Below are 25,433 nucleotides of genomic sequence, written 5' to 3'. Positions count from 1 at the left end.
TGAGCAAACTGAAAAATGTACATCATTTGGCAACTATAATGTACTTCTAACAATATACTTTTAAAAATAGCAATACTTACACTGCATGTACCAAGCCCTCCAAATAGCATTATTCAGTCGGATTTTGTCTCTCCACTGAAGTTTTAGGCCTTTGAAATTCTTCCACTTGGGAGATACCAATTTTCCACTGAAACAGTACAAAGAAGGAGAATTAATCAGATGATAAACGTTCAAGTGCATTTGGTTGAAGTTGAGGACTGCTAAGGCACAAACTACTGAATACGATATTGCCAAAAAAGAAAATGCAAACAATGCTTTGCTCATTTGCTCAGTTAAGTCATTTCCAACTTTAAATATTTCCACCAACAAAGTTAGGAGACCAACTAGATACGTTCCAGACCAGTTATACCTCAGCAACTTACCAGCACAATAACTAAGAAGGCACATGTTCACAATTAACATTAACAGAGGTTATGTCTGACTGCCTTATAAAGCTTTTACCCGAATACAACCCTGACTCCTCCATCTCTTGTCAAGTGGCCTGCCTTGAAAACACTCAGCTATCTCCGGCCTACCAGGTTTCCACCTCCAAGGTTACCAAGCACAGTTCCAAGAACCACTATGAAAAAGGGTTTTCTTATGGCATCTTCAAAGCAACAACTTTGAGCCATTGACTATGCTCTCTGTCATTTCTACGGCCCTTCAGCGAAATTCACCTACTCTATCTACTTGGGAGCCTAAAAACATATGAATCGCAAAGAAAGCCTACCTCACTTTGAGGATCCATATCTTCTCCAAAGAACTCCCAAACGGCTTTCAGAGTTCTGTTCTCCCTCCGTCCCCTAGGGGAAGGGAGTCTCCTATACTGTCTAACCTCTGATCCTGAATTGGCCCGACCAAAGCAAACCAGAAGGTAAATACAGACACGAAATGTGAACATATAAGAAGCACCATGTTTATGATGTAAATAGCGTAATTAAGCACACGTCCATTTATCAGTCTGTTGCAGAATACCAGTTAACTCTACGGCGACCCCTGCCCCGAGGGAGCCTCTGCTTCTTGCACATTGCACCATATGAAACCAGGTAAGATGGCTTCACACGTAAATGCTTGTCTACTATTCCGCCAAGTGAGATAGCCAGTAGCACAATTCTAACTTACTTTTCAGGCTTCCTCCAATATTTTTTTAACTGGTCCCCTCCACCAATATCCACCACGTATTCTTACCAGGTGAATGTCTAAGTGGCCACGTGAGAGTTACAAAGTATATGTACTTCATAAATTGAGTTAATCTTGAATTAGAAGAATGGCTAATGTACTTCCTTTTCATGCTACACTATAGATCACCATGAATGGTTATTTTGAGAAGGACATTGAATTCTGAGCTCCTGATGAAGGGAGATTCGGTCCCGAAACGCGTTGGGACATTGCTTGCACATCAAAAATTGCTGTTGTGAAATTACTTTTTAAATGTGTATGTATTTGATGATATGTACATTGATTTGATTAAATTTGCTGAATCAATTATATACATGTAAGTTATTGTAGGTCAGATTTACACATATATAAAAAATACAGTGAGTATCAAATTGTGAACTGTGACTATTGAATTTCTCTATTAAGTACTTTATGATTAATTATACATAAAACCTGTGTGTCTATACAAAAATTGAAGTTGTGCAGGGGATGCACGTGCAAATTAGCAAGTGAATGTGTGTGCTTGTGTTTAATGCTGGGCCGAGGGGCTTATTTTGGGTGGGTGGGCTGCAGGAGAGGGGATGTGTGGGGGCATATGCATATTATGTAATGTGTGCGAATGAGTGGTGATTGTATGATGGATGGGTGGCTGGGTGTATGTATGTGAGTGTACAGTGAATGGCTGCATGTGTAAATGAGCAAGTGAATGGTCCGTCAATGTGTGAATGCTGGGGTGAGGGGCTGATTTTGAGGTTCGGGGGGGTGGAAAGGAGAGGGGGCTTGTGGGTGGCATATGTATATTATGTAATGTGTGAATGAGTGATGATGTATGGATGGCTGGGTGTGCGTTTGTGAGTGTATGGTGAATGTGTGCATGTGCAAATGAGCGAGTGAATGTGTGCTTTTGTTTAATGTTTGGCTGAGAGGCTGATTTTGGGGTTTGAGGGAGGGGTGATTAGGGAAGAGGGGACATGTGAGGTCCCTAGGTGGGTGCACTAAATGAACTTTAAATTGGCATCCATGATAAAGCAGGCATGATATGTGTTACTAGTGGCTAGAGTGGCATGTTGGTGCAGCCAGTCTAGTCATTTCTTACTGTGGCATGACATTTTTCTACTGGCCATCTATGATAAACCAAACATGATGTGTTATTAATTGGTTAGACTGGCATTTTGATGCAACCAGTTTGGGCATGTTTTCTTAGTGTCACATTGCATTTTGAATGGCAAAGCTAACGGGAGTATGCCCAGACGTGTGGGTAATGCCATATATTGGCAAAGCCAACCTGGATATGTTTTCTTGTAGTATCATTACAGGCATTATGCACAAAGCACACAGGAGTATGTTCTTATGTGGGAATACTGGCATGTATAGGTGCAGCCATCATGGACATGCACAGCCAGCGTGAAAGTGTTTTTGTACTGGCATATATTGCGTGCAAACACATTGTGGAAATGCATTGGGAAATGCTCCTGTGTACTGTTGATTAATTGCATCTTTTGGATGTTTTATTAGAGTTACCCTACAAAACCAATTATAAACTGTCTGACGTTTTACCCCTTCACAGAAAATGTGCTGTATAATGCACCCTTTTAACCCATTATTCAAAAATATTTCTCGGGGAGGGAACCATCCAACCCCCGTTGGTTAGGTCAGGCTCCCTCGTTACGCTTGCATGCTCTGGCATATTTGTGGGGAAAGTTTCTACCCCTCCAATTAAATAATTCCCCAGCCGCTAGTGGCTATTGGGTGAATGGGTACGAATGTGTGCGTTAAAGGCTGGGGCCCAGGCAAGGGGCATTGGAACATGGACATTTTCTTACATGTTTTACTGGCAATTTTGGGCAAAGGCAACTTCATGAATGTTATTGCATGGAGGAATGTTTGGGGTGGGGGTTTATACTACAATGGGGGAGGCAGGCTGGACCTTTTCTTTCTTTGGCATAGTATTTATACTCTCATAAGAGGCCACGCCAATATGATGTGTGTTCCGACATGGGGAGGGGACAGACACTTGTGCAGTCAGCAAGTAAAAGTCTTCTTACCGAGGCCGAGGCACTACATTTTTTACGGGTGTTAAAAACAGTCTATGCAAATACATGGGGAGGGGCCCTATTAAACAGGTATGGGGTACTCCGGGCAAAATATACACAAAAATACTACACAACCCCAACCTGTAGCTTGCTGTACTAACTGGGTTACACTAAGCAAGATACTGCCTTCTTAATCTTTTGAGTGAATGCACATGTCACTGAATCTAACATGTATAAAGATGCACACCAATCATGAAAATCAACTCATTGATATTAACCAATACTTTAATTGTACACAAAAGCTTTCTATATAAAAAAATAAATTCATATAAAATGGTTCAAAGTACACATTTTTAAATACATCAATCCAATTAAATTGGTCAAGCTGTTATTTGATAAGTGTGCATCTGCTAATGAATGAGCGAAGCAGATGTCCAAATGTACTAATATAGAAAAATGAAAGCCAGCAAAAAATCTGAACATAAGTAAATCCACCAAGTAACTGTAAGTGACAACAATAATTCTAAATCTCTCAACGACTAAAGATAGCAAACTAACAAATCTTTCAACTATGTGCAACTTGACTTCGAGTAGTCATGTGCAATCCCAACATGTTTCAGTTCCAATGTTGATGTGGAACTTTCTTCAGGGGAATACATCATGTTTATATAGTCATCATTTAATGGGCGATCTTTCACATAGTTCTGGATGCGAAGGTGGTCCTTCCTTTCTTTCAGACAAATGTGTCAATGTCGTGGGGGGAGCACTGTGCATTCATTTCTCCACCTATCTCTGATGTTCTGAGTTTATCAACAAATTCTCAATCTTTTGAAGGCTTCGTGTTGTGCTCTAGAACGATTAAGAATCCTTCTAAATGATCTCTGTAGATACACATACGCACGGCTGGTTGTTAAATCACCATGCCTCTGAGTGCCCTTCACAACTTGTGTGAAAGGGTGTGATTGGACCAAAGCTTCTGCGTCTGTGTAAACAGTCGAAGCGCTCTGATACAAGTATAAAACCAAAGTCAACATTTTTGTTACATGTTGGGTGGAGGTATATGTGCAGCCAAACAAGGAAATGGTTCCTTACTGTGGCATTGCATGTTTTACTGCCATTCAGGGCAAAGTCAACATGAGTATTCTTACATGGTGTTGTGGGGAATGAGCAAGCATTTGTGCAGCACCAAATACATGTTTTCTTCATGTGGAAGGAGTTTTACTGGCATTAAGGATAAAGCCAAGAAGAGAATGTGTGTACATGGGGACACCAAAATATACTGGCCACGCAGATAGTTGGCTGGTACATTTGAGTGTTTAGGTGTCAGAACTCAGGAGCCATGTGCAACTCCCTTGTTTCTATGCTAGTTGAAAGACTTAAGGTTTGATTAAAACATACTTTCATCTATCTTCCAGTATGACGTGACTGCCTTGTCCTTTTGCTTGCAGAGTCTTGTACATGCATCACAGCTGGTGAAACCAGATTTTAATGATCCATAAACAGTTTAGTTTTTTGGGTACTATTTTTATAAAAAGGCATGTGAATACCTGCGGCCCCAAGTTCAGGCTAAAACCGAGAACTCTCTACTGGTAGTGGTAGTCCCCCACTGAAAAAAACTACAACTTCCTGTGAGCGGGCCAGATGGGTATGTGCAGGAAAACATCCTTCAGATCCGCTGCACAGATTCAGTCCACTTGCTGTAGGGCAGGCGGGCCGATACCAGGGAGACCATCTTAAACCTTTCTAGGAGTAAGTGCAGATGGGAGCCCTACAAATTAAGGATGGTATGGAGGCCCGCCTGGTTTGCTTTTGTCACTGTGAAGAGGCGATAGCATAAACCGCAGCCTCTCTCTGAGAGGGGGCATTGTTATGTTAATGTTAAAGGACATTTGTACCGCGCACTATCACCACCGGAGTGGTCCCCTGGCGCTCTGGCGGCTCTGAAAAAGGAAGGGAGGGGTGGTTTGTGGGAAGTAGCTGGAAAAGTGCAAGAGAGCAGTGATGTGCTGTTGCGGCCTCAGCCCGGTGGGTCCGTTGGCTGGACCTGGGGTGTTTTGCGGCTGGTAGTCGTCGTGTTCTGTTGTGCGAGTCTATGTGAGTTTTTGTTTTGTTGTTGCAATGTAGTGAAGGTTTTGCGGTTGGTTGTGCTGTAGGTTTGTGGTTGTGTTTGGTTTGGAGTTTGAGAGGTGTATGCAGAGGGGAAATTGTTAGTGCAATTGGTTAGTTGGCATCTTTATCTGGAATTGAGGCGCTGGGCTTCTGTAATCTCCCCAGGTGGGGTTCGGGAGTACCCCTGAGCCTCTGTCCTGATCTGGGTCCGTCCGGCCTCCGAGGTCCCTTTCACATCTGGCCCCCTCCTCCCCCAGTCTTCCCTTCCCGCTCATACGGCTAGCGCACCTGCCCATGTCCACAGATCAGATAGTGTGGTGATTGCTAATATCGCGATGATTCCCCTATACTGCGGTTCCTGGTGGCAACTAAGTGGAGAGTGCAGGTTTTGTAGGGATTATGGTCGTATGTTGACTCCATCTCAGTTTAGGTGTTTCCTGTGTTCCCCGCTAACCGGCGTCCTTCTTCCAGGTGCCGTGGGAGCTTCTTCACATAGGGAGATTTCCACAGTCTGTACTGGGGGTTGTCCGTGTCCACTCCAGTTTATTCATCCCTTTCCTTTCTCCTTCGGTTTTCAGTTTGAGTCTGTGGTGTTGAAGAGCCAGGTTTTTAGCAATTTCCTATATTTTAGGTGATTTTTGGTGTTTCTTATATCTTTTGGATTGTTGTTCCAGGTTTTTGAGGCTAAGTGGTAGAAGGAGGTGCCTCCCAGTTTCTTCTTGAGGTATGGTTTAGGTTCCAGGCGGATTTTGTTGCTTGACCTGAGGGGTCTTGTTGGCTTGTAGATTGTTATTTTCTTTTGTAGGAATTCTGCTCCCTGTCCACTGATTGCCCTGTGCGTTATTCACATTGTTTTGAACGTGATGCGATGTTTTACTCAGAGCCAGTGTAGTGTTTTTAGGGCAAGAGTGATGTGTTCTCTTCTTGATAGTTTGAGGCGTAGTCTGGCTGCTGCATTTTGGATCTGTTGTAGTTTCTTCAGGAGGTATTCTGGAATTCCGAGGTAGAGGCTGTTTGCATAGTTGATACTTGACATGATGAGGGTGACGATAGTGAGTGTTTTGTGCGTGAAGGAGAGGAAAGGTAGGATTCTTCTTGCTGTGTGGAGGAGGAAGAAACATTTCTTGACTGTTGCATTTACTTGTGGTTCTAAGGTTAGGGTGTTGTCCATCTGGACCCCCATATTTTTTACTACCTTCGATGGTGATGGTGCGGTTCCTATTTCCGTTGGCCACGGGATGGCGGTTTCGTTCTCTTGGTCTTTGGAAATGATCATGATTTCTGTCTTTCCTGGATTGATTTTCAGGTTGTTGGCACCCATCCAGTTCAAGACTTCTTTTAGACACTTGATTAGGGCTGAATGATCAGCTTGAGTCATTGATTTTGTAGATTATTTGGGTATCATCTGCGTAATTGTAGCATGCAATGTTGTATTTTTTGAATATTCGGATAACCAGAGTTTGGTAGATGTTGAAGTACAGTGGCTTTAGTGAGTATCCTTGTGGCACTCCACAGTCGTTAACTTTTGGGATAGATTTGAAGGCTTTAATCCATACGATTTCTGTTCTATCTGCTAGGAATGATTTGGTCCAGAGTAGTGCTGTGTCTGTTATGCCTATGTCTTCTAGTCTTTTGGTTAGGGTCTCATGACTAACTGTGTCGAAGGCTGCGGAGAGGTCGAGTAGAATGATGGAGGCTGCGGAGAAGTCGAGTAGAATGAGGGCTGAGGCTGTGTTTGAGTCTGCGTTGGTTTTTAGGTCGTCCCAGATGGATAGTAGTGCTGTTTGTGTTCCTCTTGCGGGTCTGAAACCGACTTGAGCTTGGTCTAGCAGGTGGCGTTTTTCCACGTATTCTTGGGATAGTTTACATACGTAGGTTTCCAGGAGTTTTGCCGGGTAGGGAATGTTTGAAATGGGCCTGTAGTTGGAGGTCTTCTGCGTTGCCACTTGTGTTTTTCAGAAGTGGTTAGATATATGCTGATTTGGTACAGTTCCTGTTGCTAGAGAAAGGTTCATACGTTTTCTGTAGTATTCTGCTGGCGTTCCTTGTGCGAGGATTGATTTGTAGATGTCCGGGGGACAGGGATCCATGGGTGATCGCGCTTTCTTGCTGTGTTTTACCAGCAATGTGAATGTCTCTGCTGATATTTCAGGAAAGTTTTAGAGTTTGTGCTGAGGTTCTGTGATGGGTTCGCTTTGTAGTATGTTGTGGTCGGTTGGTATGTTTTGTATGGATTGTTGTATGTCGATTTTTTTTTTAAGCGGTCTGCTAGGTTGATGCATAGTTTCTCTGAGGTGGTTGGAGTGTTGTCGCAGCCTGGTGGGTTTCTCATCTCTTTGATGATGTTAACATTTCTTTTTGTGTGTTGGCGGCATTGGTGATGCGGTCATCATAATGCCTTCTCTTTGCCTTTTGAATTTCCTTCTTGTATGCACGGATTTGTCTCTGGAACAGTGTTTTTTTGTCCGGGTTATATTCTTTTCTCCATTCCAGTTCCATTTTTTTATTTTCCTTTTTCATGGTGCTTAATAGTGGGGTGAACCATTTTGCCATTGCTCTTTTTTTGATGGGGTGAATGGTTTTTCCTGGGGAGATCATGTCGATTTCATCTGCGATCCATTTGTGTAGTAGCTCTGCTTTTCCGTCCAGGTTAGTTAGCTCTAGTTCTGTAGTTGAGGGTTTGGTTAACTCCAGTTGTTCGAATAGGTTGCTTTTCTTTGACGTGTTTCCAGTTTCTTTTTGAGGTGGTTGTGAGTTTAGGGGGTTGGATGCAGAGTTGTGTAGTTAAAGTAATCACGAACGGGATGATGAGATGGTTGCTCCACAGGATTTGTATTGGCGGTGCCGTGGTGAGGAGTTTTTTCTCAGTGAAAATTGCATCAAGGGTGTGTCCTGCCGAGTGTGTTGCCCCTTTGACTAGTTGTCGTAGTTTCATGGTAGTGAGTTGTTCAGTCAGTGAGTTTAGGGAGTTGGTGTGACCGCCTTCAAACCAGATGTTGAAGTCTCCCAGGATGATTAGGTGTTCGTGGTTGATGGCTATATTGGTGATGGCTTCTATGAAGTTGTCGACGAAGGTTGCATGTCGGTGGTCTGTACACCAGGATGAATGTGACGTTGGTTTTTGGGCTTGCTGTTAGGTGTTTTTCCATGGTTTCACAGTTGGGGATGTTGAGCGGTTTGTCTGCTTTTATTTTCAGGTGTCCTTTGAATGATATATTGCGATGCCTCCTCCTTTTTTGATTTTCCTGTTTATTTGAAGGCATTTGAAGTTGGTTGGAAGGCAGCTTTGGAGTATGATTTTGTAGTTGTCGACCAGCCATGATTCTGTGATGAACAGGATGTCAATGCCGTGGTCATCGAGTAGGTTGAAGATCTCTGTTGAGTGTTTTGACATGGATCTTGCGTTTATAAGATTGCAGTGGAGTTTGGAGGTGTTGTTTTGCTTGGACCTTCTTGTTGAGGTCGTCTTCTGATCGGTGTTGGGGTTTCCTTCCTGGTCGATCTCTTGCTGAGGTGTGGGTTTTGGGGTGTCAGCGTCTTCAAAAAGTTCTTCTAGGTTCTGTCTTGGGTTTTTGTTTTCATCGGGTTCGTCTTCCATGAGTTGTGGTTGTCGATTGGAAGTTCTTCTTGCTTTGGTGATGAAAGGTGTTATCGCATCGGAGGTATGTTTGTTTCTTGTGTTGTTCATCCTTCTTCTGCGAGATTGTGTGGGGTAGTTTGATTTTGCTGCTTCTAGCGTTGGGTTGGTTTGCTCTGGTGACCCGTTGTCGGCGAGGTAAGGAGTTAAGTATAGGGATTTATCTCTTCGCTCAGTGTTGGTTCGATTCTTGTTCCTGACTTCTGTATGCGTTCTGTAGTTGTGGTTCTCTGTTGCTGTTCCAGAGTGTTTGTTGCTTCTTCTATTTTTCTTTCCCTCGGAATGGGTCGTTTGCACAGCATTATAAGAGGTTGTTTAGTCTTTATTTGTTTGCTGATGTCCAGTTGGTTCTGCTTTGGTCTGGTTGTCTTGTGGTGTCGTAATTTGTGTGGAGGGGATGTCCGGTAACAGTCAGGTGACTGTCTGTGGGTGGTATTTCCGGCTGATGCTGTCGACTCGTTCAGTTGCTGTCTAGAGAGGGTTAGGGGAGGTGGATTAGGGGTTATATCGTTAGGTGTTCTCGGTGGCTCTCTTTAGTGTCCGTCTCCGTATATGTGGTTCACTGCAGTGAGCAAGCAGTGAGGGCTTAAGGAGGATATCTACTAGTTGAAGGGTGATTTGGAGGGGCGCAGCTAGGACATATGCCTTATGAGGTGTCAGCCTCTAATCATGGTGTCACTTCACAGTAATTCACTGGTGGGTTCTGTCTCCCTTTAGAGGTGAGTTGATCAGTGGGATTTGAGAGACCCGTCTAAGGATCTGTCAATGAGATCTGAATATCGTACTATGCGGTCTAGAACTAGAACCCCTACTGAGCTTGAGAGACCTGTATAGTGGGAGAGAGGCCTATCAATGCAATCTGAATATCACACAATGCAGTCTGTGGATAGAGCCCCTACCAAATTAGAAAGACCAGTATAATGGGAGAGAGGCCAATCAATGCAATCTATATGACACACAATGCAATTTGGAAACAGAATCCCCTGCCAAATTTGAGAGACCTGTGTAGTGGGAGAGAGGCCCATCAATGCAATCTAGATATCATACAGTGCAATCTGGAGATATAATCCCTAAAAGATTTGAGAGACCTGTATAGTGGGAGAAAGGCCTATCAATGCAATCTAGATATCATACAGTGCAATTTGGAGACAGAACCCCTACCAGACTAGAGATACCTGTATAGTGGGAGAGAGGCTCATCAATGCAATCTAGATATCACACAATGTAACCTGGACGCAGAAACCCCTGATAAATTTGAGAGACCTGTATAGTGGGAGAGAGGCCTATCAATGCAATTTAGATGTCATACAGTGCAATTTGGAGATGGAACCCCTTCTAGATTTGAGAGACCTGTATAGTGGGAGAGAGGCCTATCAATGCAATCTAGATATCACACAATGCAATTTGGAAACAGAAACTCCTGCTAAATTTGAGAGACCTGTATAGTGGGAGAGAGGCCTATCAATGCAATCTAGATGTCATACAGTGCAATTTGGAGGCAGAACCCCTACTAGATTTGAGAGACCTGTAAGAGTCTATATAGAGGTGGAGAGATCTGTGCCTAGCTGGTCAGATTGGTACTGTCTTGAATAAAGATTACATTTTCTCTAAACTGAGGGTGAGGGTCAGAGAGATGCAGTGGGGAGTAACCACCTTGTTTATTATGGGTTTGGTAAGTGGTTCAGAATGTAGGGTAGGGTGGTTGCCCTTACTCCTGACCCCGGCCACTCCTACTTTATTGGTCCTTGTAGTTGATGGTTAACGGCTGGTCACTGCTTCCCCTGCGGACACCTGCTGACACCTCTTGGAGCCGCCTCTGATGGAGCCGCCTCTGATGGAGTCACCCTTGGCCTTAGGGCCCTTAGCCGCAGGGCTGCACGGGCAGAGGGCTGCCCTGGTTGGAGTGGTTATGAGGGCCGATAGGACCATGGGAGGAGGGGGGGTGGGAAAGGAGGCGGGAGGGAAGGAGAAGCAGGAAGAGGCCGCGGGGTGGGAGAGGATTTACTAGGGGCCTCGGGCCTTCGCCAAATACATAAAAATATACTAGATAGCAGCAGCCGACAGGGGCAACACTGTGAATCACTCACCTGGGCAGCCTTGGTGGAAGAAGGCACCCGCAGGCAGTGCCGAACACCAGAGCCCCACACAGACGAGGGCTGGGCCAATCAGGGGTCAGGAAGGCGGTCCGTGAGGCGGGGCGATGGGAGGGTTTGTGGATTGGGAGCTGGCGAGGGTCTGGGCAAGAAACACGGCTCGCGGGCCTGGGGGAGCCCAAAATTTGTTTAAAAAAGTCCCAAACAAGGCCCAAAGGGGCCCTTGCTACTGGATCACTCACCTGGGCAGCGTTGGTGGAAGACAAATTCTCAATTAACCTCAATTGAAGACGTTTCTGGATACCTTCCCAGGAGTTGGAGCCAACCTGCACTAAAGGAGGGCAACAGGGATTGGGGAAATGAAGGCAGTGGTAAGCGGAAACCTCTCCACTGACAAAACCTGTGGCAAAACAGCCGCTCCCACCCACACCCTCACCACAGGTGCAATGTAGGACCAAACCAAGCCATCCCTTTTAAGGTTTGTCTGAGTGCCCTGAAGTGGTTCTGGCTCCAGAGGAGGGATAAGAGAAAATCCTCTGCTAATAGTGCTTTGCTGTTTTATTCTTTTGAAACTGGAGATCTGCCTGTGTCTCGCTTTTCAGTCTTGGAATCCCCTAAAGCCTGCAAATGATTGAGAGCGGGATTCACACCTAGAACTCAGGGGCCGGCAACCAGCGGCTTTCCAGATGTTTTGCACTATGACTCCCATGATTCCTCACCATTGACTATGCTGGCTGAGCTGATAAGCGTTTGTAGTCCAAAACGTTTGAAAACCCAATAGCTCCAGACCCACCAGCTACCAGTTTATAGGATATTAGCTTTGCCAGCAAATTAAGCAATTTTGCCATCAGAATACTTTGCTTCTTTTTGTTTAGTTTATCATCCGTAGAGCTATAGAAGAGATCTACGTCGCTAAAAGATAGGTTCAAAAATGTCTCTTGAACCTCCTTGCTAAATTGTGGAGCGTATAACCACGCATGTCTACAGACATACACCCCAATGGCAAATACCAACACATCCCTCATTCGTGTCCCAGTACCTACTCTATGATCCTCCAGGCTCTGTGATAGGAACACCTTTCCAACTTCTTTCTTTCTTCCTAATCGCTACTCTTATTGCAAAGGGGATAAAGCCCTGCTATGCCCATGATGCTTCAGTTCTTCTTTTCCTGCTTTAAGCAAGGAGTCTGGAATGCTGCGGGGGCTTCACTCTTCGATGATTTCCTCTTACTGCTGGGCTTTGGAAAGGGGCCTTCATCATCAATGTAATGAATCCCTGGATGTGGTTGTTAGCCCAGCTGCCTTCCACACTTCCTATGAGAGGCTCCAGTGAAGCAACACATTGGGGACAATAAAGATGCGAGATCCCATGTAGTCCAGAAGAACAGACAGTCTTGAAACCAGGCAAGGCGTTACTTTGAGATCCCTGCATTTTTCTGGATTTTGAGGACAGTCTTTCCTGCAAAGAAAAAGCTTTTGTTGCATTAGAGTTATCAATTTCCCCTAAGTATTAAATCTTTTGGGTTGAAATTCGGGAGGACTTCTGAAGATTCATATGGACACCCAGGACTTGAAGAGTGTGGCATGGAACCTGAAAGTCCTGTCTCATGCTTGATTATAATGGCCTTGATTAGGCAGTCTTGGAAGTGCGGCTATAAAACAATCTTTTTGGGACTTTCTCAAGTGGGCTGCCACCACTGCTATGCATTTTAAGAAGGCTTTTGTGCTGATTTCATCCCGGATATCCTGGAGTGTTGATTTTTCAAATTCCAAATTTAGGTAGGGGTCTTGTGCTGCAACTACCAAAAGAAAAGTTTTCCCAGTGCTCTGTGTATCTGTCTTGACACAAGGGGGTTTATTCTCGTAAGACCTCCTTGCACTCTCAGCAAGCGTCAAACAAAAAGGTTTTCAGAAAATGTCAAATTTAGGTAGGTAAGTTCCACATGAACATTCGATGAGGTCTTGCAATTTAGGATGTGGAGCTACATAGCCAGTCTTCTTTCTGGAGTAATGGAAAATGTGGTGCAAGGCTAGTATCTTGAATTTATCGATCTTCAACCACGTGTTCTTCACCATCTAAATCAGGTAAAGGTCTGAGATGATGAATCTTTTTGCTCTCAGGGTACTGGGTACTTTTTCCACAGCATTTCTCTCAAATAGTGTTGACCTCCTGGATCAGCATATCCAGGCACTGTGAGCACGTTTTCCGCGGTGCAATGCTGAGTGGGTATGAAGAGAATCTGCTTCTTCATCTGCTTTTCAACAGGCAATTGTGTCAGGTGATGTCTTACCAGAGGACATGTTCTGAAATACTTCCACCCACCTTGGCGTTGAGGCAATTGTGTCAGGTGGTGCCTTACCAGATGTCATGTTCTGAAATAGTTCCCCCAACCTTGGTGTTGATAAGTGGGAAAGTATGGGGTGGGCTTACTGTGTCTGCTCAGGGGAAGCGTAGCCCACAGCTGCTATTGGTTGATGCCCACTGCTCCCCATTCAATGATGCTTATTTGACAGGTAGTATGAGGGTGGGGTTTTTTCTGGTATTGAAAATGTTGGCTATAGTGGGGGGTGAACCCACTAAGCTTCCTTCTTTGGTGAATGAGAGAGTTGTGTTCGGCAGAAATGCAGCATAATTCTGAATGGACTGCCAAAAGTCACAGTTCTATTTCCCCACAATACAGCCGACCTGGTGTCCCTTGGATTCCCTGGGGAAAAAGGCTGGTACTACTGCATTGGCCACTACCTTCCTGATTTACTTTTCTGGAAGATCAGATTATAAATATTAGGAAGATCCTGACAAATGTTCCTTGCTTCAGCAACAAGAGTCTGAAAACTATTTTACATGAACCAACAACAAAACATAACAATCACTCTGGCACTCCCTCGTGGATTCTGCTCTGCGTAATAAATCGGCATGGCGTGGTTCCGTGCTGCCCTGATCAGTGTCGTCCCATCCATTCCAGCCTCAAGTCTTTATCGCCTGTCCTTCTCCTTGTCGGGAGTGCTCTGTTCGTTTGCCAGTTCCACTATTAATGATGTTCCTCTCCCGGGGTTGTCTGTGCTGCTCTCTTCCTTTTGTCCAAATAGGTCCTGTATTAGGGAGTTCCATGCAAGTATATTATGCCCACTCTCTCCCTCTCCCCTCTGCACCGCCCTTGTCCACACTGCTGTCTCAGCTACCGACCATTTCCTGAGGTCGTCCCACCATGAGTATGCTCGGTCCCAAGCTAGATTTCCATGCCATTGCTATGTGGCGCTTTGCAAAAATGCACACACCAGATCCTTCATCTTAGCCAGATGTGTCCTTTGCCGGTCTCCTCTGGGAAAAAGGCCCAATAGGTAAGACTCTGGGGTCCATGTTTGCATGTGGATTCCACCCCTCTCCACCCTCTCCTTGATTCCCTCCCAAAGAGTCCTCATCACAGGGCAGGTCCAAAACATGTGTAGCATGTCAACATCCTCCACAGCACAACGTGGGCAGCTCTTGGGTCCCCCAACCCTCATCGCAGTCATTCTCCTGTGTGAGGTATGCTCTATGCATGCGGTATAGCTGTGCTTGTCTAAATCTTGCATTCCTGGACACTTTCTTAGGGTATAGCAGGACTCTGGACCATTCCTGGTCACTGAAGGGCCTCTGGGGCTCCCCTTCCCAACGTTCTCTCATTTGCAGTTCTTGCTCATTGTTAGATTTCAACAGCTGTTCATACAGTCTGGAGACCACATGTCCCCCTTCGGACACATTGTACCACGCATCCAACATTCCCCCCAGATCCTCCTCATCTGGCAGTTCCGGCCATCTCTTCTTAATTGTCTGAACTATACTGTTGTGTAGTATGAACTAGCCTCCATGTATGTCGTGCTCCTCCATCAAATTTAGGAATTCTACCCATTGTCTTTCCTTCCTCAGATCTCCTTATCTGGGCTACACCCTTGGCTTCCCAATGGGATTGGTATGTTGCAAGGGTCCGTGTGTCCAGGCCCACAAATCCAGCGAGGGGGATCTGCACAGAGCAGGGGTTTTGCACTCCCTGGATTTTCCATGCTTTGTTCCACAGGGTCAAGCCAAGTTTGACCATATTGGGTAGGGTCTTGGTCAGGGACTGGTCGATCCATATCAATTCCCACAGGTAGTATTGTTTCAATGCCAGCTGGAAGAGTATTGAATCTATTGATGTTTCCTCCCCTAGCCATTTAACCACGAATTGCAGTTGCCCTGCCAGGTAGTATCGTTCAATGCCTGGCAATCTGATGCCCCCTGCTTCATAGTCTCTTTGCAGAGTTTTCATTGCGATCCTGCTCCTCACCCCACCCCACATGAATTCCCGTGCCATGGTTTTCAATTGTGTAAAGAAAGCCTTTGGTATATCATGGGGGAAATTTGTGAAGTAGTATAGCATGCTGATGCCCATCATGATTTTTACTCCGTGCAACACCTTGATGTGTTTGTCCTCCCTTTTTTAGTATATTATGCTATTTCAGTGCTCTAGCTAGCATCGGCTATTGGAAATCTACACAAGGCATTCTGCCCCAAGATGGCCACCATCCCGAAACCCACTGCTGCCTGACCATGTCCTGTAGTAAGCCTGCCCATCGCTGTACCAGATTGGCTGCTTGACATCATTTACCACTACATCCAATGGCCAGCAGGCGATCGCGGGCCTATGAAGTAAGGCCTAGGAAAGAAGGCCACTTCCTGACTGAGCTGACCAAGCGTGCCACGCTGAGAGCTGCTCCAGGTCCCTGTGCTCCTGGTCCTGCCTACTAACTCTGGTGAGACTGTGTCCACTCTATCATAATCTGGCTGCTCCCGCCATTTTGTACTTTGTTCACCTGCTCACATCGTTACTTCCGCTCACGAGACCGCAGCCTCCCACTCGCCTGCTGCACTGGGCGCAATCGCGGCACTAACATGCTGCCCGATATGGTCTCTACTTGACTTTTTCAATTCTATTTGCTTTGTTGACGCCTAACCGCAGCAGTCCTGGAATCCCCCGCATTGCACTTGCCTTTGCTGCAAACCTATGTCTGTCCCGTGTGCCGCCCTGTTTTTTTGCCCTCTATTTTTGCCTCCACATCTTGCCACCCTGACTGTATACCATTGAACCATGAGCTTTTACCTTTCTTGTGCCTATGCACATCTCCCATATAACGCTCATTTTAACTCAGTATAGCGCGCGGTACCAGCCCATCTCCTCTCACTAGTCTGTGATACTACACGTGGCTCCAGGCCCACGTACCACACTGCCCTGATTGAAATGGTTTTTGCCATAGCCCTGACTGAAATTGTTTTGCCTTAGCCCGGACTGAAAAATTGCCTTGCTATTGCCCTGATTGAAATTGTTTTGCCTTTGCCATAGCCCTGATTAAAAACTGTTTTGCTGCCCCACCCATACGCACGCACATGATGCTGTAGCCCTGCTAAACTCTAATGGTTATTGCCCACTTGGTACTGTAACCTTGCCTCTAGGTGCCTTGCTACTGCCTATTATAACTGCCAACTATGCTCCTTACTGCTACCTGAAAATTGTCCACGCCTCTCTACATGCCACCACATGGTGCTACCTAGCGCCTGTTAGTCGACACTGCTGCCCGCTGCTCCATCCCAGGCACAACATGTTGTCTAAAGTCACTAACAAGGACCCCAGCCCGATTACAACCACTGTGCTTGCATTCTGCCTCACCCTTTGAATTCTGTCGTACCAAAAACACCAAACCCACTTGTGGGCTACAACCACTTCACCACATCACCCCAGCACTCTCTCCCCACGCCACTCTGTCCACCTTTATTACCACACAACACCCTCACCACTCGCACACCGCCATGTCTCACCTGCTGCCTTGCCCCACTATAGCCAGTAGACTCAACAGGCTCAGAGCCTGTACTCTACCCTTAGATCTCAAGTGTCTCCCCACACCTACTGCATCCAGGAATCTACAACTAGGCTCCCGCCACAACCACAGGCATTCCCCACACATCAAACTCACTACTGTACGTAAATGTACACTTTCTCACCCCCCAAGTATACCATCCATCAGGCCCCCACCGTCTACCTCAGATTCAGCCACTACACCCATCTCCACAGAAATCAAAACTACTCCTACACCACCTATCAAATGTGCCCTCAACGTTCGTTCCCTCCCAGCACATGCCCTAGCAATACACAATCTCCTAACCAATCTCAACCTCGACATACTAGCCATCACAGAAACTTGGCTACATGAGGCATCTGTCCCAGTCGTCGCCCTCTCTCTCCCACCAGGCTTTAACATCCTCAGACAAGACAGACCAGTTTGCCTAGGAGGCGGAGTAGCCCTCATTTCCAAAGACACCCTCCCTCTCAGACTTATCAGTCACCCACCGGCCAGCAACTCAGACATTCTGTCTGCCAATCTTACGCTGTCCCCTAACAGTACTATCAACATCCACGTGCTTTACGGCCCCCCAGGTCTCCCTTCAGACTTTCAGGGACACCTTATCCATCTACTCAGCGACTACTTAAAAAGCTCCACTAAAACACTACTACTTGGAGACCTAAACCTAGGATTCAATGACGCCAAAGACAAAGCTGCTGCGTCCCTCGCCAATGAACTCCTTGACCTAGGCTTCACACAAAAAAATCTCAAGCCCCACTCACTCCAAAGGCCGCACTCTGGATTGGGTTGCAGACCACAATTGCCTCACCACCATCACCTCCAATACAGCCATGCCATGGACAGACCACAATTGTATTGAATTCTCCATTCCCATCACTGCTAACTCTAAAACCCCTACCCCCGCCCCCACAGCTAAAGGAAGAAGTTCTAAAACTCACCCAGGAGAACCTCCGCCCACACTTGAATATCCCAGCACTTGCCCCCCTTTTTCCAATGATCCCAACACCTTAGCAGACATTTACAAAGACATTCTCACCAAAGCCATCAGACTATAGTACCACTTGAAAGCAAAAAAGAAAGAAAGCGCCTGCACGCCAACTCCTGGTTCACAGAAGAACTGCAGGCCCTCCGCTCCCATAAAAGGGAAGCATTAAAAAACTGTCAATCTAACCCCAGCGTCACTACTAAAAACTGCTTCGATCTAATCTCCCGCCAATACAAAGCCGCCATCACCAAAGCTAAAGCTAACTCCTTTAATGACTGCATCTCAAATGCCAACTCACAATCTAAGGAAATCTTCGCCATCTTCAATGAGCTCATCTCACCTCCTAACTTCCCAGACGAGATCATCAAAAATGAAGCATGGTGCGCCAGTATTCAATCTGTCATGCTAAACAAAACTGATCTGCAAAAAAAATATATATATATACAGGACCACTGTAAACCCCTACCTGACCACCCTGTACTCAAACAAACAGTCTCCACTCCTTCTCCTAGCAACCTCACCAAACCGCTCTTTTCTTTCAGCGATATCACTGAAATAGAAGTTATCAACCTCCTTAAACACATAAAACCGTCCATGTACAAAGGGGACATATGCCCACCTAAGCTCATCAAGAAATGCGCCGACATTCTCGCACCGCTCCTGACAGCCTTCATCAATGCCTTCTTCAGATCAGGCATTATCCCAGCAAGCCAAAAAGAGACTCTAAAAAAAGCCTACTCTAGACCCACTACAGCCTAACAACTACTGACTCATAACCACTGTGCCCTTCCTCCTCAAGATCTTGGACAAAGCCACCCATAGCCAGATCCAACCCTTCCTTGAAGCTCATTCCATCCTCGGAACAAGACATTCTGGCTTGCGCAAAGGACATAGCACGGAAACAGCTCTGGTGGATCTAAAAAATCAGATCACCCAAATCATGGACAAAGGAAAACCAGCCCTATTGCTACTCCTTGACCTCTCAGCTGCTTTCGATATAGTGGACCACAAGACTCTGACCTCGCACATTACCCATTCGGCTAACTTCTCTAAAGAAGCAGCTCTCTGGGTCATCTTCTTGGAAGGCAGGGCAATGAAAGTATTTTCTAACATAGCCAACGCAGCCCCCACAACCATCCATTGCGAGTCCCATAGGGCTCCTGCACAGCACCCACACTGTACAACTTGTTTACAAAGCCCCTCTTCGACAAGCTCGACGCACTGGGTATCGCGTATATTAACTACACTGACGATACCCAGGTACTTCTCCCACTCACTGGAATGTACAGCAAAGATTCAGAAGCACTTCACCTAATATACTCCACTATCCAGGCCAGAATGGCAACTAATGGCCTCTGCCTCAATGGGGAAAAGACAGAAATCATCATATAAGGTCTAAAAAATACACTAGCCAAACTCGACAGGTATTACACTAACTACACAATTGACAACACGATTATCCCCATCTCCACATCTATGAAGACTTTAGAGGTATAAATGGACGCCACACTATCCAGGACCAGGCAGGTTAGCGCCATCACCTCCGCCTAAGCACACACTACAAAGCTCATAAACGCCATTAAACCTTACTTATCTAAGCCCAACTGTCTTTGAATAGCCAGAGCCACCATTGGTGCCAAACTAGTCTATTGTAATGCCCTTCTATCAGGCACATCTGAATAAATAACCTCCATCGACTCCAAATCACACAGAACAATGCGCTTCGAGCAGCCTTAAGCATCCCCAAAAAGGAACATATCTCCCAGGCTAGACAGGCAGCTCACTGGCTCCCGGTTAAATAGCGCATGACTTTCAAAATCCTCACCCTCACCCACAAAGGCCTTACCCTCACAGCTCCTTCCTATCCATCAGAGACTATAGATAAATCCACATCCACTCGGCCCATTAGGACTCAATACACTAACCAACTGCACACCCCACGCATCAACAGGTCTAAAGCTGGTGGGCCAGGCTTCCCTTACACTGCAACTAAATTTTGGAACGCACTACCCACTGACATCAGAACAGAAAACCCACTCCTTGCTTTCCGAAAAAAACTCAAAACTTCCCTCTTCGTCTAAATCCTTGATTGCCTTGCGCTCTCTACTGTCTCTGTTTTCTCAAATCCTCTGTAACTAAGAAATCTGTCTGTAACAAGCGCCACAATGCCATGCTAACTCTCTTGCTTGTACTGTAATCTGTTTTGCTATTTCTCAAATCTTCTGTAAACAAGAAATCTGTCTAACAAGCGCCACGATGCCTCCGGGCTGGTGCGCGCTCTACAAATTTGAATAAATAAATGTATGGCAATACAGTCATCTTCAACAGGGCCACCCTCCTAATCATTCCTAGCTGAAGTGTCTTCCAAAAGGCCATGGCCTTCTTATCGAGGGCTACCTGTGTATTGAATTTGTGTGTGCCCGCGGTATCATGGTGCACCTCTATTCCCAGATAGCGGAAGGAGCGTGGTGCCCATGTGAGTCCCAGGTCTGGCAGTTTGTTCGGGGGACCCATCTTAGATCAGCCAAGCGGAATAGGGATGACTTGTCTTCGTTGATAGCTATTCCTGAAAGTCTGGTATATGCATATTGCTTCTAGTAGACACGATAGGTGTACTTGCGGGTTCCACACAAAGAGGAGCAGGTCGTCTGCATATAATGAGGTTTGGTGTATAACCCCATCTATGTCTATCACAGTGTACCCGTACTCGCCCCTAAGAAAGACCGCCATCGGTTCGAGAGCCGGTATATACAACATCAGTGACAGTGGGCCTCCCTGCTTTGTGTCTCTGTAAATACTCCAGACCTCCGAGATGTGCCTCCCTGTTTTCACTCTTGCTCTGGGATTTTTATATAGCAGCCTGACCCAACGGAGGAACCCCTCCCCCATTCCAAAGTGGGCAAGGACACTCAGCAGCCACTCCCAATTCACGGAATCGAAAGCTTTAACAGTGTCTAGTGATGCTATGGCACATTCGCCCCATCTAAGGTTCGTCTGGTCCACCACATGGTGGAGCCTTCGCAGATCCCATGTCGTGTTCCTTCCCGGGACGTTGCCTGTTTGCTCTGAATGTAATAGCGTGTGTATCACCTGTTTAAGTCGGTTAGCGAGCACTGCTGTGAGAATTTTGGAGTCTTGGTTAAATCAGGGAGATTAGCCTATAGGAGGCACAGTCTAGAGGGGGATTTCCCTGGTTTGAGGATTAGTATGATTACTGATTCCGACATGCTGTCTGGCAACTGCCCCTTCTCATACGCCTCTTGATAGCTTTCCAACAGTCTCTGTGCTAAGGTATCTCTTGTACAACTCGCCTGGGAGGTCATCGGGTCCCGGGGATTTGCCAGATGGGAGTCCAGTAATTATGGTCTCTAGTTCTTCCACTCTGTGGGGGGCCTCAAGTATTTTGACCTGTTCCTCTGCTAGTTTTGGAAATCTAATCTCGGCCAGGGCATCAGCTATATTGCCCGGTTCCACCGCTCGGTTGAAGGCGTACAATTGCTGATAGAATTGTGAAAATATTTTGTTCATACCCTCTTGGGTCATGACCTCTTCCTCTGCCTCGTCTCTTATCGCATTGATAGGGCCTCTCCTGTTTGGTGAGCCATGCCAGGAGCCTGCCGGGCTTGTCACCCTCTGCATGTAATCTTTGTATATACTTCCCATAATCTAATACCCCCAGTCCTCCCAAATTGCTACACATCTCAATCTCAACATCATAAATTCCCCAGATTCCTCCCCTGTTGTACCCGCTTGGCGTTCTGCTAATTTGATCTCCCTTTCCACTTCTGCAAGATCTGCCAAGGCGCTTCCTCTCAGTCTCCCCCCATTTTCCCTATCACCGTCCCCCTTACCACCACTTTAAAAGCATCCCAGATTATACCGTTACTGTGTACACTTCCCATGTTGTGCTCAAAAAAATCTTCTATCGCATCTTGCAAATATTCCTGGAACTAGCACTCCTACAATGCCTCCACCCTCAGCCACTACGTTGATATTGAGGCCTTGCAATAGGTATGTGCCCATGTTGCTAGCAATGGCGCGTGGTTCGATAGTGTTCGTACCTTAATGTTTATCCCTGTGAATTCCCACTGAGATTCAGTGCCTGTGAATAGTCTAGGCGTGTGAATGTTCCATGAGGGACGCTAAAATGTGTATACCCTCTCCCATCTCTGTGTACCTTCCTCCAGATGCAGTTGGTTCAGGATCAGTTGTAGAGCCTTAGCTGGCGGTGCTGGTTTCCTATACTTGTCATCCGATCAGTCCAGGAGCTGGTTCAGGGTGCAATTAAAGTCACTTGCCCAGATGAGCGTTGCCTCTCTGTATTGGGCCAATTTGGGTGCAATTTTTCTGAAGAATTCCCTTGCATCGTGATTCGGGGCATATGTGTTTATTAAGCTTATTTCCTTGTTCTCCACGATTCCATGTACTACCACGAGTCCGCCTTTTGAGTCGCTTTCTTGCTTTATCAACTAAAATGGGACCTCTGAAGCGACCCATATCGGCACTCCCTGGCATAGTTTGAATATGTTGAGCTGAACATTTGGCCACCCCATTTCTTGGTCACTTTGGTTTGCTTCTCAAGCGTTAAGTGAGTCTCTTGTAACATGGCCATTTTGACCTTCATCCTGTTCAGCCAGGCGTACACTCTGAGTCTCTTGACGTAAGCGTATAGTCCTCTAACGTTCCGGGTTGCAATAGTTACCTCGTCCAAGGCCCATTTTTGTGGTATTCCCTGTGGTTCGGCCCCTCCCATAGCACTCTGCGAGTTCGCTGTCCCGAGTCTTATTTCTCCGGCCCTGGTCCATGCTGTCCTACCTCCCCATAGGCATATCACCTTCTTCCCTTATTTAATGTCATTTTGTGCCATCGTCGCCAGGGACTTCAGCCTAGGGTTATTTTCCCAGGCTTGTTTCATTCGATCCTTGTCAATTCCGTCGCCCATCGCGCCGTGCCTTCTACTTCTTTGTATGCAGCTTCCTCCACTATTCGTGTTTTTCACCAACCACTGAAACAGCTGACTAACTACAACTATTAAAGAAACGCCCAGCCACCCTCCCCCTGCTCGGGCCTCGCTGCTTCTCTTGCACCACTCACCGAGGTGGGGCCGGCCCGCCGCAGCGTGATGCCTTAAAACTGACATCTTAACTTGTAGAACTCTTGGGGTTTTGTGTCCTGTCGTCCTATGTGGCAGAACTGAAGTTCTTCTCTCCGTTATTATTATCTTCTGGCTTGCCTTTATGCGTAGTGCCGAAGTGTCCTTCCCCATGTTGGGTACACTCGTGTCTCACACCTGCTGTCTCCGAGGTGGGTTTCCATCATTATTAGCATTTCTGGGTCTGTTGAGGGATACCCTGTTGGTCCATCCATGCGTGGGCCTCTTCCATCGTCTCGAAGAAGTATGATCTGCCATCTCATATCACCTTCAGTTTAGCAGGGTACAGTAGCATGTAGCGTATACCCGCCGCTTTGAGCCGTTCCTTGATTGGGCCGCAGTGCGCACGTTGTTTCTGGACCAGGACTGTGTAGTCTGGGTAGATTGTTATTCTGGGGGAGTTCCTAGTTATGAGCCCCTTCTCTTGAAAATGTCAATATTTTCTCCCGATCTTTGAAGTTCATGATCTTTGCGATCATTGACCTTGGGTGGGGGGGAGCTCCCGGTTGGGGCCTCTTGGTCAGGGCCCTGTGGGCTCTCTCCACCGCGAAACCTTGGGACAGCCTCCCTGCCCCGATCTCCTGCAGCAGCAGATTCTCGACGTAATTTGTGGGGTCTCTGCCCTCTTCTCCTTCTGTGCAGAGCTAATTGAAGCCATGGTTGTGTCTGATGGGGTGGGTTGGCTCCTGTCAGATTTTTTCACAAAAGATTGGATGCCGATTTGTTTGCCTCTTCCTCCTTTTAATTTACTTGGCATTCTTCGCTGTGAGACGTTATGAGTCGTCTTCCCACTCAGTCACCCTGTCAGGCGGCTCCCTCGGCTGGCTTCTGTGTAAGTGCCAATTTATTTTGAGGGCCGGGTGTTTGACGCCCTCCTTTCGTTGATGCACACTGCCCCTCAACGGTGAAAAGATCATGGGGTGGGTGGGGGAGTCGGGCGCGGTCGTGGACCTGTTTTGGTGCTGGACGTGGCGGGGTTTGAAAACAAATTCCGAAGCAGCAAAAGCTGGATGGAATACATCTAAAATGAGGAATACGTTGGAGGAACAGCCAGTCGAAAGAACATTACCAGTTGGTAAGTAACTTGTTCTTCGAATAGATTGTGTCCTCCAACGTATTCCTCATCTTAGATAGACTCCCAAAGCAGTGTAGAAAGCTCTCTGGAGGAGGGAGTAGATTTTTAATATTATTATATAACCGAATATAGCACTGCTTTACCAAAAGCAAGCTCTTTAGAACGGGAAGCATCCAGACTATAGAATTTAGAAAAACTGTGCAGCGATGACCAAGTTGCTGCTTCACAAATAGATTTTATGGGAACAGTTCTTTGAAGGGCTGTCGAAGAGGCTATGCCTCTGGAAGAATGGGCCCTTAAGCCCTCTGGTGGATCTTTGACCGCCAATCTGTAGCATTCTGAAATGCAAAGCACAATACAACGTGATATGGTTTGTTTTGACACCGATTGACCCAATTTCCTTCCGGTGTAGCCAGTGAAAAGTTGATTATCCACTCTAAACTTGGAAAGCCTTGAAATGTAAAAGCTTAGAGCTCTTCTCAGGTCCAACCTGTGCAATATTTCCTCCTCCTTACTGGGATGAAGTGGAGGATAGAACGCGGGCAGAATAATTTTCTGATTTAAATGGAAATCAGACACAACTTTAGGTAAAAATGAGGGTTTAACCCTCAATACCACTCTGTCCCTGTGGAACATAGTATAGGGTGGCCCAGAAGACAGTGCCTGCAATTCGCTCACTCTTTGTGCAGATGTTAAAGCAATCAGGAAAGCGGTTTTCAATGTTAGTAATCTTAATGGACAAGTGTGCAAGGGTTCAAAAGGGGCACACATTAAAACTTTAGAACCAGATTAAGGTCCCAAATTGGGACTTGGAAAGGAGAAGTGGGGAAAAAAATTGGTGAGTCCCTTTAAGAATTGAATTATCAAAGGAATTTTAAAGTAGGAACATTCTTCTGAAGAGCGCTTGAAAATGGAACGCACTGCAAGATAACCTTTAATGGTCCCAACATTGAGGCCTCTATGTGCCAGGGACAAGAGTAAGGACAACACTTCTGGCATACAACACAGAAAAGGATCAACATTCTTTTCCCTGCACCAGTTGCAAAACTTCTTCCAACGGCAACGGTACAGAGATTTTGTTGCAGGCTTTCTGGCCAAAAGCAACATCTCCATGACGTCATCTGGAAGGTCCCAATCCTTGTATCTCAGCCTTTCAGATACCAAGCATGAAGATTGAGAGTCCTGACCTCTGGATGGAGAACCTGGCTCTCCATTTGTGAGAGAAGGTCCTCTCTCTGAGGACATAACGGAGGGCAGATGGACATGTCTAGAAGGTCCG

The 25,433-nt window shown here is 46.2% G+C and overlaps 1 protein-coding gene across 1 annotated transcript in view; it reads right to left on the bottom strand.

Annotated features, from left to right (window-relative positions):
- Positions 1–25,433, bottom strand: part of MLXIP (MLX interacting protein) — a 1,610,055-nt gene that overhangs the window by 1,294,831 nt on the left and 289,791 nt on the right. The window contains exon 2 of the mRNA XM_069619595.1: positions 81–187. Coding sequence (XP_069475696.1) covers positions 81–187 — 107 coding nt within the window. The remainder of the gene's footprint in view (positions 1–80; positions 188–25,433) is intronic.

The sequence above is a fragment of the Ambystoma mexicanum genome, chromosome 10 (assembly GCF_040938575.1).
Source record: "Ambystoma mexicanum isolate Mex_15411 chromosome 10, UKY_AmexF1_1, whole genome shotgun sequence".
Lineage (NCBI taxonomy): Eukaryota > Metazoa > Chordata > Amphibia > Caudata > Ambystomatidae > Ambystoma > Ambystoma mexicanum.
Note: the sequence above shows the minus strand (reverse complement) of the source record. Positions and strands in the feature narration are given on the sequence as shown.